This window comes from Daktulosphaira vitifoliae, unplaced genomic scaffold (assembly GCF_025091365.1).
Source record: "Daktulosphaira vitifoliae isolate Bord-2020 unplaced genomic scaffold, ASM2509136v1 Scaffold_4, whole genome shotgun sequence".
Taxonomy (NCBI): Eukaryota; Metazoa; Arthropoda; class Insecta; order Hemiptera; family Phylloxeridae; genus Daktulosphaira; species Daktulosphaira vitifoliae.
Window position 1 is genome coordinate 10,397,481 of NW_026099575.1, and position 17,379 is coordinate 10,414,859.

At 24.4% G+C, this 17,379-nt stretch overlaps 2 protein-coding genes across 7 annotated transcripts in view; one reads left to right on the forward strand and one right to left on the reverse strand.

Moving 5' to 3' along the window:
- The window catches only part of LOC126905573 (uncharacterized), a 76,265-nt gene that overhangs the window by 56,009 nt on the left and 2,877 nt on the right, over positions 1–17,379 (reverse strand). For 2 of the 6 annotated variants that reach the window (XR_007704039.1, XM_050685401.1), the window contains exon 1: positions 1,824–2,161. The exons of 1 other annotated variant lie outside the window; for it this stretch is intronic. The gene's annotated coding sequence lies outside the window, so the exon portion shown is untranslated. Of the gene's footprint in view, positions 1–1,707; positions 1,785–1,818; positions 2,163–5,185; positions 5,625–17,379 lie in introns of those variants that run through there. 3 more of the 6 variants (XM_050685403.1, XM_050685405.1, XM_050685409.1) reach the window with 3 other exon arrangements.
- On the forward strand, positions 5,937–15,088 carry LOC126905572 (extended synaptotagmin-3). Its single transcript, XM_050685400.1, has 17 exons — positions 5,937–6,710; positions 6,779–6,919; positions 7,199–7,272; positions 7,339–7,405; positions 9,118–9,263; positions 9,332–9,452; positions 9,739–9,912; positions 9,982–10,073; positions 10,161–10,209; positions 10,351–10,440; positions 10,492–10,578; positions 11,997–12,155; positions 12,396–12,560; positions 13,908–14,191; positions 14,304–14,399; positions 14,478–14,577; positions 14,637–15,088. The coding sequence occupies exons 1-17, from the start codon at positions 6,300–6,302 to the stop codon at positions 14,862–14,864; spliced, it is 2,484 nt and encodes an 827-aa protein (XP_050541357.1). The 5' UTR covers positions 5,937–6,299; the 3' UTR covers positions 14,865–15,088.

Genomic DNA, 17,379 nt, shown 5'->3' on the forward strand with positions numbered 1-17,379 from the left:
GGAACGAGGGAATTTTTTTCAATTTTTGAGGGTAATGTCTTCGACTAGATACGATTTGTGATCTTTTGACATATTGTTCATCAAAATCGGTCCAGCGAGAGCTGAGATTGAGCGTTCACAGACACAAAAAAAAAAATAAAAAAATTAAAAAAAAAACACATCATAGTAAAATTAATACCTTCTCAGCTTCGCATCGAAGCTAAAATAGAAGCTGATGTTGCTTTTGGAATAATCCAACAATTCCTTTTGAAAATTAAACACTATCAATACTTGTCTTAACCCAATTGTGTTACCACTGTCCTAAATTTTTATACTTCAAAAATGGTTACAATAATAAGTATCAACTTTAATCATTCTGAATAATATTCATGCATAAAAGCTCTCTAGTACTCATCTCCTTACATAAGAGTATAAAAAATAAATTCCATTTTACTGAAATATATCTTTCTACAAAATAGTTGTAATGTAACGTTCACACAGTACCCCACTGAGATAACGTTTTTAACGCTCGAGAACTAAAATATCTTTTGTAATTAAATAAATTTTGAAAATAGAAATTTAAAAAAGTTAAATCATTTCATATAAAATATGTCATCAAATGACAGCATATTGTACTTTTTAACTCTATTAATTTTCATGAATTATGATTGATTTCCGTCTTCTTTTAGAAACACTATGAAGAAAACTGACTTCGATGTTCGTATAAACCATTTTAAGACACGTATATATATATATATAATTTTATAGTGGACTCATAGGAAAAACTCTACAAAATTCTATATTTTAAATCTTTTTTTTTTTTTTGTTAGTCATTTCATTTTAGAAATGAATATTGCTATCAATGTAGGAAGCCAGGTTGTGTGAGTTATAGTATTTTGTTGTTAAGCGTATAAATATGTTATAAAAAATTATTTTAACTATGAAACATAAATGATAGAAAACTGAATTTAACAAATGTAAGTTTTTAGCTCTCGATCATTTAATTAGAGCACTCTTAGAAAAAATATCCAAATTTTAACATACATTTACTGAAAGTTTTTAACGCATACAATGTAAGAGAAATTTTTAATAAATAGTGATGATGTAAATGTTATATTTATGTAAGAATTTTTATTCGGTACTATATGTCAAATTTTATTCTACTTATGTGTAAAATTACAATAAGAAAACTATATGTATGGGAATTTTTGGATCATTTCTTACAATGTGAGTAATAACTTATTAGTAATTATTAATTTAGGACCAGTCGGAGACGTCCCTTATAAAAAAAGAGCAGAATTCAAGTTATATTTATATTAATATTTTTTATTAGAATAAACAAGTCCTTAAATTTATTTTATGCATTTAATTTTTATATTAAAACATGAATAAGTAAAGTAAATATTTTAGATTATATTAAGTAATTTTTATCAACAAATAAAATTTTTAATTTTATATATAAGTATTTTGTGAGACCTGTGAAAATTAAAATATATTTCAACTATATTTATCTATATGTTTTGTTATTTAGTCGTGATAAAATGGAATAATATTTTTTTAATGAGTCAAAAGTAAAACATTATTTATAGCTCAATAAATTTTAAACTAATTGTGAGTTATCTTATCATACAACTTACACATATAATACTATTCAGTNCAAAAGTAAAACATTATTTATAGCTCAATAAATTTTAAACTAATTGTGAGTTATCTTATCATACAACTTACACATATAATACTATTCAGTATGAATCACTGGGTACTCAACAATAGTTTTAAACAAGTGAACAGAAATTAAAAATGTCAAGTATCTATATACTCATGTCAACATTTACAAACCGTACATGAATATTTGGTATCCAAATTCCTTGAAAATTCCCAATGGTTTGAACACAAGACCATTAAAAAAATATCGAATACATACACAAAACAAGAAACGTTAAGGGGATGACTGAACCCAACGACCACGTTTAACAAACTGCTGTATATTTCGGTGTAACCCTTCATCGCTAGTAAAGGCACCTACATCATGACAAAATGCGCGTGTGTTGCTACATTCCTATTCTTTTACAGACTTTCTGGAAAACAAAATGAACTATAAAGAATTTTGATGGAGTTTTTGAGTTATTCTTATACGTTTACCAAATTGATTTTGACTAAAGAAAAGAAAAGCAACCATGTCAAAACCACAAAATCAAAATGTTGATAAACATTGTATTTGACACGTTGAAATAAAGACAAATTATCATAGAAAGAAAACTTATGATTTTGATTTGATTCAATGCTTTGAGCTCTAAGCAGTTAAATTTGGCTTCAAGTATTAAAAATATTTATTGCATGTTTGAAAAGAAAAACATTTTCTTTTGAGAGCAATATAGTTTTGCAAAATTATGAACTTGTTTCAATAGTAGAATAAAGTAAATGAATTTTATCCATTTAAAGCCTACAAGGCGTGTGACTTGAGATCTTCTTTATTTATTCGAATTTTTTTGTTTGTCGTTTATTATACTTGAACTGTGTTATATAATCGAAAATTTTATTTTTCGGTCGATCAATTATATGATAAGTTATATGATGTTAGTTAAGTATGTTTAAGAAAATTGGTATGGTAATTTTATAAATATCATAACTTTTTTTTTTTAATTTAAATATATTAAATGATTTAGTGATCACTAATATTTTTTTTATCATGTTTATTTTAAATATTTAAAATAGGGCATTTTATTTTTTCAAAGATATTACGTCAGTCATAATTAAAAAATCACTTTGTATAGGACATACAGAATTTACATAATTAAACAACTTAAAAATCTTTAAAAAGACATAATACATAATTAACATACATTATTTTATTTAAATATTTAATATGAGATAAATAATATTTTGATAAATATATAACAATTTAGGTAAAATTTATAATTTTTTATAAATGTGTTTAAATTATGCAATATAATTTAATTAACTGTTGCTGTTAATTTAATTGTTAGCAGTTGTTTAAAAATATTTGTAGTTTAATATGGTTTTATTCAATTAATAATATATATAAACTATCCTGAATATTACATATGCATATTTAATTTGTTGTAGAATCAAATAAGTTTTATTACATTTTTTAGCTATAAATTTTTTAGTAGCCTTGACCCATGATGCAATTTATACTTCATTAAAGTTTATGATGGGAACACTTCATTGTTGAGTGAATATTAAATTCACTTTACAAAAATAAAACAGTCCGATTAAATATTATTACTAAGTTAAAATGTTTATATACTCAAGAAAAAAAATTTTCTTTTGATTTTTCTATACATTTTATGTTAATTAATTAATTTTAATTAATTTATGAATATTTCTTCATTTTGCTAAATTATAAGATATATTTTAAAATCCTCTTAAAAAAAAAGTATACTATTATTAAAATATATTTTAATAATAGATTGATCATGATAANTAACTTTGAAATGTTCTAACTTCTAATAAACTTTAGCTCCGAATTTTACTGAATTATTGTGATTGACTAAGATTACTTTTTGATAATTATTAAAAAAAATCATGGACAAAGAAATACTTTTACGAGAAGTTATATAATTTTGAATTCATGAAAATAATTAAAAATCGCAACGTATACGTATACCGCATTGTGGTATCAATGTATTGTCATTCAAATGACAATACTTTGAGCTACAAAACTGTAGCTCAAAGTAGATTTTTTCTTCACTATGAAATTTATACAGAATCATTAAAACATGTTTATACTTTTTGAAAATTTTAAATATATCCCACGATCTCTTTAACGGGTTTATAGATGTGTGGCATGAGAATATTGAATTTTTGTTTAAACATTGTTTTAATAAAAAGGAAAAAAGAAGGGGAACGATTTATTTTTTTTGAAGAACTGATTCTGGAATGAGTTCCATTTAAAAAGGATATTTTTCAACACTGATTTTTGAGTTATTAAAATATCTAACATAAAGTATAAAACTATATTTTATTTGTTTTTTTTTTTAGCAGGATAATATTATATAGAACAATGATTATTGATATTATGAATTATAATTATCATATTATGAAGTTTTTTTCTATGATAATTTCAAATAGGTTTACAAATTTATAACCAAAATTATTCTTATATTATTTTATATAATCACGATGAATTAGAAACGATCAAATATTTATTAACATTTTTATTAATTCCCCAAACATTTTTTAGGTTAAATGCAGTTCGTATAAACAGCTGTTCTCTAGACATATATATTGTGTATATTCCTGTAGGAATATAGAAATAATGATATGTTAAAAACTAAATGTTATTAGCAGAATAATTTATATCTATTATAAAAGACAATCTTTTTAAACACTTCAAGTTACTAGGAAATGATTACTATTATTTCTATTTAAGTTATCTATTACGATAAAGATGCAAAAAAATATTGAGCTTTTCTGATACATTTACTATAAATAGTAATTATAAAATTTCCTGACTGCATATTAATCTTAACGATCCAATTTTTTTAATTCTCATAAAATTTCCTATTCAATTATGTCAATTTCAAACTTGCAAATTGAGCTAAAAGTTATGATAATAAATTAATTTTTTTTTATTATAAACTTTTACAAAAATCAACTTTAAAGGATTAAAAAAATAGGTTAAATATGTCATTTTCCTTAATTACTATAATTATTATTTATTTATATATTATAATTGTAAATCAAATAACTAATCAGGATAAAATTAAGGGAATAAGATTTATCATTGCTTTTGAAATAATCTACCAATTTCTAAAAATTATACAGTAATTACAGATTTGTATCGAAGCGTTTCTTATGATAGTGATTTTAATCACTGTCAGATATCATCTATACTTGTCCCAACTATGCTACGTCCATACTATGCCAGGACCCCACTGTGCTACCGTTTTTTTAATCATCACTTTAAATTACTTCAATTTGTATTCGATTGTATAACATTTGTTTTCGAACTTACTTGGTTGTAAATCGAAAATATATAGAAATTCGGCAATTTGTGTTAATAAAAAAATAATAATTATCAAATTGTATAATTAACATTCTCAGCTTAATAAATAAAATTATGCTATTAATTCTAAACATACAAATAAATAATAATATATTATCAAAAGGTTACTTACTTTAAGATAAAATACATAAGATTAAGTAAAATGCAAAATAAAAATTTAGTGTAATTTATTACCTTTATGTTGCCATCTACTTTCATTTCCATTGTTATTCACACAAAAATGATTAAATACTGGATATTTATTGAATTGAAAAATATTAATAGGTCCTTAAATGTTTTTAAAGTATCTATGGCATCAAATGTAAATACGAGGGGTGTATTGATCCTATGTCTCCAAAATTAGAATTGTAATCTAAAAAAAAGTTCTCACTTTAGTGAAATGTCTTCTCCTCCCACCTAAAATGTCTTATGGATCCGTGCCTGTGAAACATGTTTATTAATTTTGTACCACTTTTAAAACCAATAATTTTTATATGGTACTTTTATTTCACTAAAAAATGTGTGACCCATGTCCGTAAAAAATAGATATATCATAGGTATATACAGTCCAACAGGAGCATTTTTGGTTCTAAAATAGGAATGATTCTTCCAAGCTCACCACAACCAATTAGCTAATTATTATATATTGTTTAAGGTAGATAAAAACAAACATGAGCACCTATTTATTTTATATATTATCATTGATGTACTCGATATAACTAAAATAAATTTTATAATTGCATAAGTCTTGACCCTAATAATATTTTATACGTAAAAACAAATTATTACACAATCTGTTTTAGTAAATGTCTTTTATAATAGATTCAAATCATTCTGCTAATAATTTTTAGTTTTTTAACATATCAATATTTCTAAATTCCTACAGGAATACACACAACAGCTGTTTATACGAATTGCATTTAACCTAAAAATGTTTGAAGCAATTACTTATCCGTTAATCAAGGCCGATGAATTGTTAAGCTCTAGTTGTAAAATAAACGTTTATGTTTGTGATAATGTTGTAAATTGCTGATTCCGATGAATTTGGACGCTTTGCATTCTACAATGAGTGATGAATGTGTTTAATGGCCTTATATCACGACCACCTCTTAATTGTGAATGTTGCCACAACCTTTACTATAGAGATCCGAACGTGTTATTTCTTAATATTGTAGGTATTCAATGCTAATAGTTTATATCTTCTTCTGCAATAAATAATATTATATATCAACAATTATCAGCTATTTTAAAAATTACTTTGGTTTGTGAATTATTCTTCAACCTTAATTCATAGTATATTATTTTAAAAATGGCTGATAATGTGGAATCTTATGAAAAACTATTCCCTGAAGATGAAAAAGTAACTAAAACTATTAAGAAAAATGTTGATGAACTGAAAACTGTTAAAGAAAATCAAGAAATGGAAAATTCTAGTCTGTTTAGTACAATATCACATGCAGCTCTAAGCTTTGCTAGTACTGCATTTGTGTATGCAATTGGGTATTGGCGTGTAGCTGCTGTCAGTACATGGGTTTTAATACCAATAATGACTTGTGTTTCCATTGTACGGGATCGTTGGCGTGAAGTTGGACATAGAAGGCGTAGACGAGCACAAATGATTGCATCAGCTGATGAAAAAAAACTAATAACAGCAAGTGTAGCTGAATTACCTTCTTGGGTATTCTTTCCTGATATGCATCGCGCTGAATGGTTAAATCAAGTAAAAATTTTATAACAATTCTAATCAAATAAATTTCTTTTAGTTCAGTTATAAATTATCATTTGTAGATGATAAAGCAAATGTGGCCACTAGTCAGTGCCTTTACTCAAACTACTATTAAACAAACTGTTGAGCCAATGGTAGCTGAAAACTTGAGGGAATATAATGTGAATAGTTTTGCATTTGATAAGTTGCGTCTTGGCTCTATAGTGAGTATTCCAAACAGTGCTAGTTTTAGGTATACAAGATAGCACAGAGCACTCCAGCAAGATAAATGTGATGTTCCATGATATTTTAAGCAATGAGTTATTTTTTTTTGTTGTTTATTCAAGAAAAGATCATATAATTTTTTTACAGTGCACAAAGTAATGCTTGCATGGAGTGCTAAAAGACCTAAAGTCAGCACTAATTCTAAATTATAATAAAATTTCACTCTTTAAAATTAAAATGGCAAACTTAATTTATTTGTTTTTTAATTTATAAAATAGCCTCCTAAGATTGGGGGCATTAAAGTTTATGAGGGTATTTCACGTGATCAAATTATGATGGATGTTGACTTAATGTAAGTAAAATCAAATGTCTTTATATTTTTATCATTTGATTTTTATTTTGTTTTGAATTTTATTAGATTTTCTAGTGATTGTGATGTTTCTTTTGTTGTGAAAGGTGTTACATGTGGGATTAAAGATTTCCAAGTAAGTAAATTTGTCTTATTTGAAAACAAATTAATCATACAAATCTGTTATTCTATTATTATAATTATTTGAATGAGAGAGACAGAGAGGGTAGTGTTGTATATTGATTTTACAGATTATTACACATCACATTGCCTTTTTATCAAATTAATAAACTAATGATTAGTATTTAAAAAAATAAAACCTTATAAGGAAATTGTCTTCCAGTGGCGACGGAACCCAGAATGGCAAGGGGGCAATTGCCCCCCTGATCATAATACGACGAAGCAAAAGTATCATTATGCCCCCCTAATAGATCTGAAAAAAAAATTACAATGGATCTGGAAAATAATATAACACTACCATACTTAATTATTTAGCTATTCAGATTTTAGGATTAAAAAGTGTTAATGAATTTACCTAACTCCAGTTGAATATCAGAAAACGGTAGCACAGTGGGGTCGCGGCATAGTTGAGACAAGTATAGATCATATTTGACAGTGATTAAAATCACTATCATAAGAAACGTTTCGATGCAAATCTGTAGATAGTGTTTAAAAATAAGAAATTGGTGGATTATTCCTAAAGCAAAATTGACTTCTATTTTTTGTTCTACTTCAACTGCCATTTGTACATAAAAAATAGTTCGTTGGTACAAATTTTTTTTTTTTTTTTGAACTTCTAGTACTTAGAATTAGCTTTATTTTAATATTTATTTAAAAGACACAGATTTTCAAATGTTAAGTTGAAAAAGTTCTACTTTTTATACAAATTTTCAAGTTTTCAAAAAAAAATTTTTTAACTTTGAAGAGTCAAAATTATCAAAATAAGTACAAATTTATATTTAACGTAAGTTAGATTCATGTAAATTTTATATTTATTGGTAAACTCATTACTATGACAAACCCTTATAAGGTATTTTAAAATAAATATAATTTGAACACAAAAATAGCATGTTTTTTAACTACGACAGCTATTTGCATATAGAAGATAAGTCGTCGGCAATTTTTTTTTTAATTTAAAGTACATTACATAAGCTTAAATTTGACATATGTTTTGAAAGTGCAGTGTTTCTGGATCATTTTTAATACTTAAGTTGAAAAAGTTGGGTTTTTTGTAAAAAAGTTGCTATTTTGAATCATCTCTTGTGGACAAGTAAAGGATCAGATTTTCAAAAAAATTCTATCAAATAAAAGGGAAATGCATAGGGTTTCAATATAAAAAAAAATTATTTTGATTTGTTCATTTTTCAATAAATTATGACAATTTTTAGAAAAAAAAAATATCAAAAATTTACCGATTTTAAAAATTGTAATTTTTATGAAATTTTCACTATTTACAAAGAATGAAGTAAAATTTTTCAATTTTTTAGGATAATGTCTTCTTTAACTAGATACAAGTTGTGATCTTTTGACGTAAATAAATGAACACATCATGGTATAATTAATATGTTCTCAACTTCACATTGAAGCTAATAATATGTATTATTAAGAGTAAAATTTATAAATTACTGAATTTTTTGTTCTATAATCATTAAAATCTACCAAAAAATAGCTTAACCCACTTTTAAGCTTAGTAACAATCAAGGGAACCTAGTGCTAGTCATTAAATTTTTGCCCTCCCATGTAAAAAATAGTTCCGGCGACCTTGATGTCTTCTATATTTAAAACTTTAGTATCAACATATTTATCATTATTATTATAATGAAATTTTTGTTCAAATATTTACAACAGTTGCGTGGAATTATGAGAGTAATAATGAAACCATTGATTGCTACTGCGCCATTGATTGGAGGAATGCATTTTTTTTTCTTGCATCAACCTGACATTGATTATGATTTAGTTGGAGTAGCTGATGTTTTAGATATGCCAGGTCTAAAGTAATAATTATTTTTATATACCCTATTTTTTTAAAGAAATGTTTATTTATTCATCAAAAATCTTTTAGTGATGTACTGCGTAAAGTTATTGCTCAACAAGTTTCAGCCTTAATGGTCTTGCCAAATAAAATACCAATTGTTTTGAGTAATGATGTACCTACTCACCATGTGAAGTTACCTGAACCAGAAGTAAATATTTTATGTTTTTTTTAATTTAAGATTTTTTTTTAAATTAAAGTGTACCTCTGTAAAAGGTTGAAACTAACTTGTTTCTATAAAAACCTTTTCATACAAAAAATTTCCTTTTGTGGAAAATTATTTTTATTTATTAAAAATATCTTATATATCAACTGTTGTTATCAAAGATCTAAAAATAATAATTGAATAAAAAATTTTAAATAAATCATCAACATTTTTTGATGAGAGCTAATTATTTAGGAAATTTTTTTTCATACATTTTTTTATTTGTATATAGGGCGTTTTAAGAGTACACATTGTACAAGCTAAAAATTTGGTTGCTAAAGATATGAGTTTAATGGGAAGAAAGGGAAAGTCAGACCCTTATGTAATTATTACTTTGGGTGCTAAAGAATACCGTACACCAACAATAAAAAATGATTTAAACCCAAAATGGGACTATTGGTGCGAGGTAAAACTTATAATACTAAATAAAATCAATTAAAATATTATATTATGTATTGTATGTTTATTTTTGTAGTTTGTATCATTTTCTCCTAGAGGACAGTTGCTGAAACTTAAGTTGTTTGATGAAGATGAAATAGTTGGAAAGAAACACTCAAATCTGGGAAAGTAATGAATAATTATACTTGAATTTTATGTAGAATATGAATTTATAATTATGAATTTAATTATACATTATGTATATTTTCTGTGTAGAATATCGTTTGAAGTATATGGTGCAGTTCATCTTGGTGAAGTAGACAAAGTAATGTTAACGTAAAATTTACTTTTAGATATAAGTTCAATCATTTAAAAATTTTCTATTAAAAATGAATTGAGGTTATAAAAAATCACATTTATTTTATTGATATAGACATTTTTATTAAAAAATAATAGTTTTCCTTAGTGGGTTAATTTAGAAGATACCAAGCATGGAATGGTACATGTTCGATTACAGTGGCTAGAATTAACTTCTGATAAAAGTGCATTGAAAAGGGTAATTATTTTTTTTATAACATTGAACAGTAATAAATTATTATTTTAATAGGCATTAAGTGAAACTCAAGAATTGCGTGTAACAAACATGAGCTCAGCAATTTTAACACTGTACATAGATTCTGCTATTAATCTTCCTGTAAGTATTATTTATTTATTTACGGACAAAAAGTCCAAAATTCACAAAATAACTACAGAATTTGATTATATATAGAATAAACAAAAGAATATATACAATAACTATATTAAACCAAATAATATACAATAAGTAAACAAAAATATTAATTATATAACACTACATAATTAGAATAGTTAAAAAACATTAATATTAACTAAAAAGATCTAAATAATTAAATTGATTCCTAACAGTTGATAAAATATTAACATGTGCACAAGATAAGAATTTATTAGAACTGTGAGGAGTATAAAATAAATCTTTATTTCTTACATTATGACAACTAACTTTAAAAGATATGCTATTTAACAAAAAAGAATCATCTACCTTATTATTTAGAAGTTTAAAAATAAAATTGAATTCATCTATTTTTTAATATACTTAAATTCAACATATTTAAAATATCAGTATAACCAGAATGGGGAGTCTGTATATATTGCATTTAAAACAAATAAATCTAAGAATTTTATTCTGAATTTTTTCAATTTGATTATGGTGGCCTGTATTATTATGAGTTTCCCAAATTATTATTGCATACTCAAGTTGAGGACGAATAAAATAAAAGTGTAAAGAACTTTTAATACCATTGGATAATTGAAATTTGTAAAATTACGCTTAATAAGCCCGAACATAGGGAATGCTATTTTTTTTATGAATAATACATGAAAGTTACACAAGAGTTTAGAGTCAAAAATAATGCCCAAATCTTTTACTTGAGAAGAATGAAATAAATTTGGATTATTAAATTTAGAATAATTAAAGAGAAACGAATTACGTTTTTTAGTAAAAGAAATGCAAGTGCATTTGTTAATAATTAAAGACATCCCATTGAAAATACACCGGCTATAAAAACTATCAATGTCTTTTTGTAAAAGAATATAATCATTAAAACAACTAATAGATTTAAACATTTTAGAGTCATCTACCAATAAAAGAATATTAAAAAAATTAATTGAAAAAACAATATCATTGATAAATAGATTGAATAAAAGTTGAGTTAAATGGTCACCCTATGGAACACCAGAATCCACTGAAATTGGATAAGAAATTAAAATATTGATATCTTAGTGTTAAAAAAAATTGAACCATGCCAATAAAGAGTTAGCAAAACCAATTTTTCTTAATTTATGAATTAATAGTTGGTGGTTTATCCTGTCGAATGCTTTTTGAAAATCAGTATATATAAAATCTGTTTGTTGATCATTAGCACAGAAGTTAAGGATAAATTGTTTAAATAATATTAAATTAGTAACAGTAGATTTATTATTACGAAAACCATGTTGTTGAGAGCAAGAATATTTTTAATTTTTTATATTATATATTTTAATTATTTATATTATTAGAATATTGTTCATGAATATTATTTCTTTTGTTTATTATAGAATGCAAGATCTCAAAGTAAGCCTGATCCATATGTAAAGATTTCCATAGGCCAAGAATCCCAAATAACAGTTTCAAAGTTACGGACAGAACGGCCTGTATTTGAACAAGGTTTTACCTTTTTAGTCAGTAATCCTGAAACTGATACCATAGAATTTAAGGTATTTGCCATTTCCATCTTTTATAATTTAAAGTATAGGAATTTAATCATATTTTTCCTAAAGATTGGTAATTTCTTTTCAAATTATTATTAAAAAATGTATAAGAAATTTAAAAAAAATAATAGGTTAATGATAGTGCTTTTTTGTTAGCTTCTCTTCTGTTTTTCAAATGTTAAACTACATTATTATTATTACGCCTGATTTTTGTCATATTACTTGATATATATATTTTTTTTTTAGGTAATTGACCAGAAAACAGGTGTTCAATTAGGAATTTATGAATACAAGTTAACCAGATTATTTGTTTTTGGAAGTATGGAACAAGAAATGCAGCCTTTTGATTTGATAACCGATAGTAAACATAAACATCATGATTGTAAACTAGTATTTTGTGCTCAACTTAAGGTAATTATTAAGTAAAAAAGTAAAGTACTATAGTTGAAATTTATTATTTTTTATATAATAGAAAATGAAATTATATAATAATGTAAATATTATTAGTTCAACAGAAAAACTCATAAATTCTGAATTTAAACTTTTTAATTTTTTTAATTATTCTAATTTTATTTTTATTTTCAATTATACACTACGATTAGTAATATAAAGTTAAGGTCAGAATTGAATCTCTGAATTTTTCTAAAAGATGTTGCATTTGCTAATGTATTACTAACCATAAATATTTGTTGAGCAAAAAAAATGTTTTTTATTTATATGCAATTGCTATACAGGCAACCTTTAACAAAGTATATAATTATCTACGAGTATAATATTTGATTGTAGAAAACATTCAAAGCATCAACCATACATATCAACTTATGTGATATGTATTGAATGATTAACTTGTCATGAACCATTTCGTTAATTGAATAGTATAAATAATATTAATAATTTTTTTATTTGTTTCTTTTTGTTTATTTATAATTTTTTTTTATGTTCATCCTTTACCCTTATAATAATATCAACTTTAATTTCTCAAATGACAATACTCCTAATAAACTTGCTCATTTAATAAATAATAAACAACTTTTGGATTTTAGTATTTCGGAAATTATTGATAATGTAAAGTAATAACTGGAGGTGATTAGTGGGTGCTGCTATTTTTATATCTAAACATTTTCCAGTCATACTCTTCCTCTCACATATATAAATATGTCAGTAACTTCTAATATACTGGTTTAAAAGTTGTTATCAACTAGTAATTTTCTTAATTGAGAAATAAAATTTGATGTCCTTGTAAAATAAAAAAGGATGAACATAAAAAAAATTATAATTGAACTAAAAAAAACAAATAAAAAGTTTGTTAATATTATTTTTATTTTTCGATTTATTAAGTAATAATAACTAACACTTTCTTCAAGAATGAGGTTTGTTGTCGTTATATATTAAATTATATTTTCTATAAAATATAATAAAAGTAAAACTATAAATTATTTTATCAATTTAATAATTATTATTTTTTTAAAGTATTGCTCAGCAGTGATACATAGTTCATCATTGATTATAATTAGTTCTTTGTGTTTCCTGAACAATTTAAAAAATTTTAGTTATATCATATTTCAGTGATCCTTGTAATTTTTAAATTGCGGTACACATTTATTGTTTAAAATGATTATACAGCATTTTACACATTACAAGATTATCATATTATATAAAATAATGTATAATAAATACATTTAAATTTGATAAGATGTTCTTTTTAACATGTACTAATTTAAAATATCAATATTTATCAATTTTTTTTTTTGTATTTAGTTTCTTCATAGAAAGCCCAAAGTATTTTCTAACGAAGATGCAATAACTAAGCCATTATTATTAAAACAATCATCAACAATATCTACAAAATCAAATAATTCAAACAATAGTTCAGGAAGTACAGAAAATCTCCCTACTGTTACAAACCCCTCAATAGATGAGCCTTCTATAAGTAGACCTTCCTCAATTATTGAAGATGACTTAGAAGTACCACCTATTGTTATTGAACAAGATCAAGAACTAGAAATAAAAGAAACACATGCATCTTCTGATATATCTGGACTGTTAGTACTACTATAAATTTTATCTATTCTTATTCACTTAACTATAGACACTATGTATTTATAAAATGGAGAATAGTTGATAGGTAATAACTAATATTGCCTTATTTTTTAGAAATGATTCTTCTCACTGTCCTTTGGGTAGCATTCAGTTAAGTTTTGATTACAGTGTAGTTAGGCAACGACTTAATGTAACGGTTCATAAAGTTGTGTAAGTTCATTAATTTAATTACATTTAAATTATTTATTTTGCTATGTTATGTTTAACTAATGTTAAATTATTTATTAGAAATCTGCCCATCAAAGAACCTTCAAATATTCCAGATCCATATGTTAAACTTTATATATTACCTAAAAAGGACAATGCTAATTCTAAACGCAAAACTGAAGTATAACAAATGAATTTTATTTTTTTTATATGATTAATTTCAACTATTTTTTATGGTAGGCTTATAAAGACCAATGTAATCCTGTTTTTGAAGAGACATTTGAATATGTTTTGGGAATTGCTGAATTGAATAGCAAACAATTGGAAGTAACTGTATTGACTAAAAAAACTTGGCATAGTCCAGTCTTAGGTCAAATTATATTGAATTTAAGTGATTATGTTAATCAAAATTCAATTAACTTCACTGGCTGGTTTGATTTACAACCAGAAGCAAAAGAAGTTGCTTAATTTTTATCTGTTAAATTTTAAAATTGCTCTATAATTTATTTGTGATGCTTAAATTAACCAAATGAAAAATGTACCTTAATTTTAATTATTTTTGTGCAATTAGATTTTTAAGGCTAACAAATTGTTGTATTAATTTTTGATAACCTTTTATTTATGGACACATGTCTGTTATGTTCTATGTATTGTTTATTATTGTTCAAATAAATTAAACTCATATATATATATATTGTAGATATTTTCTTTATGCCTAAACAATTATGTAACAGATTCAAACAATGGTAAATATTTTATTTTTATATTATCTGTTATAAATTTATATAAACTTTCATATGTTATTAGTCAAATCATTGTAAGAGTATTTTTTTTAGTAAATATAAATAACTGGACTACAAATTTAAAAAAAAATCATGGTTTTTACAAATTTAAAATTTTCAAATTCTATAACCCTTTGTCTTTAAGTTAATTTTTAAAAATGTTCCATAGTCGACTTAAGAACCATAAGTATATGTTACTATTTATGGGAAAGGTGTCTGATTTAATCAATTTTCCTCCTAATTTTATTGTTTGTTTATCAATTTGAATTTTTGGAATAGGCGAGCTTTACCCTAGAAAATACTTTAATCTATCCTAGCCCAGAAGCGTTAATATATATGTCTCATATCTAACTGTCAACACTATTAACTTTTGATACAATTATCATTTTGTTGAAATTCTTTCTTTCTTTTTAATAATTTTAACTTGTTTAGACTACGTTCAAAGTAAATTATTTATTATTTATTTGTAGGGTTAGGAATTTAATAAATTTATCAATGATGTTAAGTTATTTTGAACAATCAACCAGTACAAATTTGTGTTAATGTAATTGAAAACTTAATAATTTTTTGTTGCTGAAGTTATAGTGTAGAGGGAGTTAGGGAAACAAATTATTTAAAAATAAAATAATTTGAATAACATAACTTCTTTTATTAAGTATCATTTTTATCATCGAAGCTGAGAGGTATTAATTTTACTATGATGTGTTTGTTACCACTTTTACTCAGTTCTCAACCGATTTCTTTCAAATATACTTAATTGTTTAATTAAAGATATTACCCTCAAAACTTGAAAAAATTTCCACTTTATCAATTAAAAAGTTACTTAGCCAACATTTTCCATATAGACTACTAATGTTATTAAAGTATTCATTGTCGAATTAGGTTTGATATATTTTATATAATAGGTTTCAATTACAAAATTAAATAATTTTACTTTGAATTTATTATTAGCTTCGATGCGAATCTAAGAAAGTATTGGTTTTACTATTATGTATTTTTTTTTTTTGTGTGTCTGTTACCACTTTTTCTCAGCTCTCAATGAACCGAAATCGTATCTAGTTGAAGACATTACCCTTAAAAATTTTTAAATTTTTCCTTTGTTCACCGCAAATGGGGGAAATCTCCAAAAAAATTACAAATTTAAAAATCGGTAAATTTTGTCATTTTTTTCTTAAAACTTCCATAACTTTTTCAAAAATCAACAAATTAACATAATTGTTTTTTATACTAAAACCTTAGATATTTCCCTTTTATTTGATATCATTTTTTTGAAAATTTAACACTTAACCTGCTCACTGGGGGGGATTTAAAATAGCAACTTTTTTACGAAAATTAACTTTTTCAAATGAACTTTTGAAAATGTTCCGAAAATACTGCGTCCTTTAAACATATATGAAATCAAAGATTATGTTATATACTATAAAATGAAAAAAAAAATTTGTCCCGACACCTTATCTTCTATGTGCAAATGGCTGTCGAAATTAAAAAAAAAATGTAATGTTTACGATAAAAATCACCTTTCATCGGGATGTTTTTTCTACTTAAAACTGCTATAACTTTTTTAAATATTAACAAATCAAATGATGTTTTTTTATATTGAAACCTTAGATATTTCCCTTTCATTTTGTATCATTTTTTTTTTGAAAATCTAACACTTATTCTGCTCACAGGGGGGATTTAAAATAGCAACTTTTTTACAAAAACTAATTTTTTCAACTTAACTTTTGAAAATGTTCCAGAAATACTGCGTCCTTTAAACATATGTCAAATTAAAGCTTGTCATGAACTATAAAATTAAAAAAAAAAATTTGTCCCGACGGCCTATCTTCTATGCGCAAATGGCTACTATATTCAAAAATATACTATTTTTGTGTTAAAATCCTGGGTTCTATATTTTATTTTATCTTAAAATATCTTATAAAAGCAATACACTGACTTTCATGAACATTTTATAATTTAATTAACATAGAATAAAGTTCATAAGATATTAAACTTATTAATTTTTTTTGCTTTTTAAAGTCGAAAAAGTAATTTTTAAATTTGAGTTAGCTTAAAAAGCCAATTTTTTCAAACAGGGAAAGTAATGAACCGTTGCCGAGTCGGTGTGAAACACTTGTGTTTTTAACACGCTTTTATTAGTTTCACATGTATGTTGTATGTTGTTTGTATGTAAGTTTGTAACTCTCCAAACGCCACGCGTN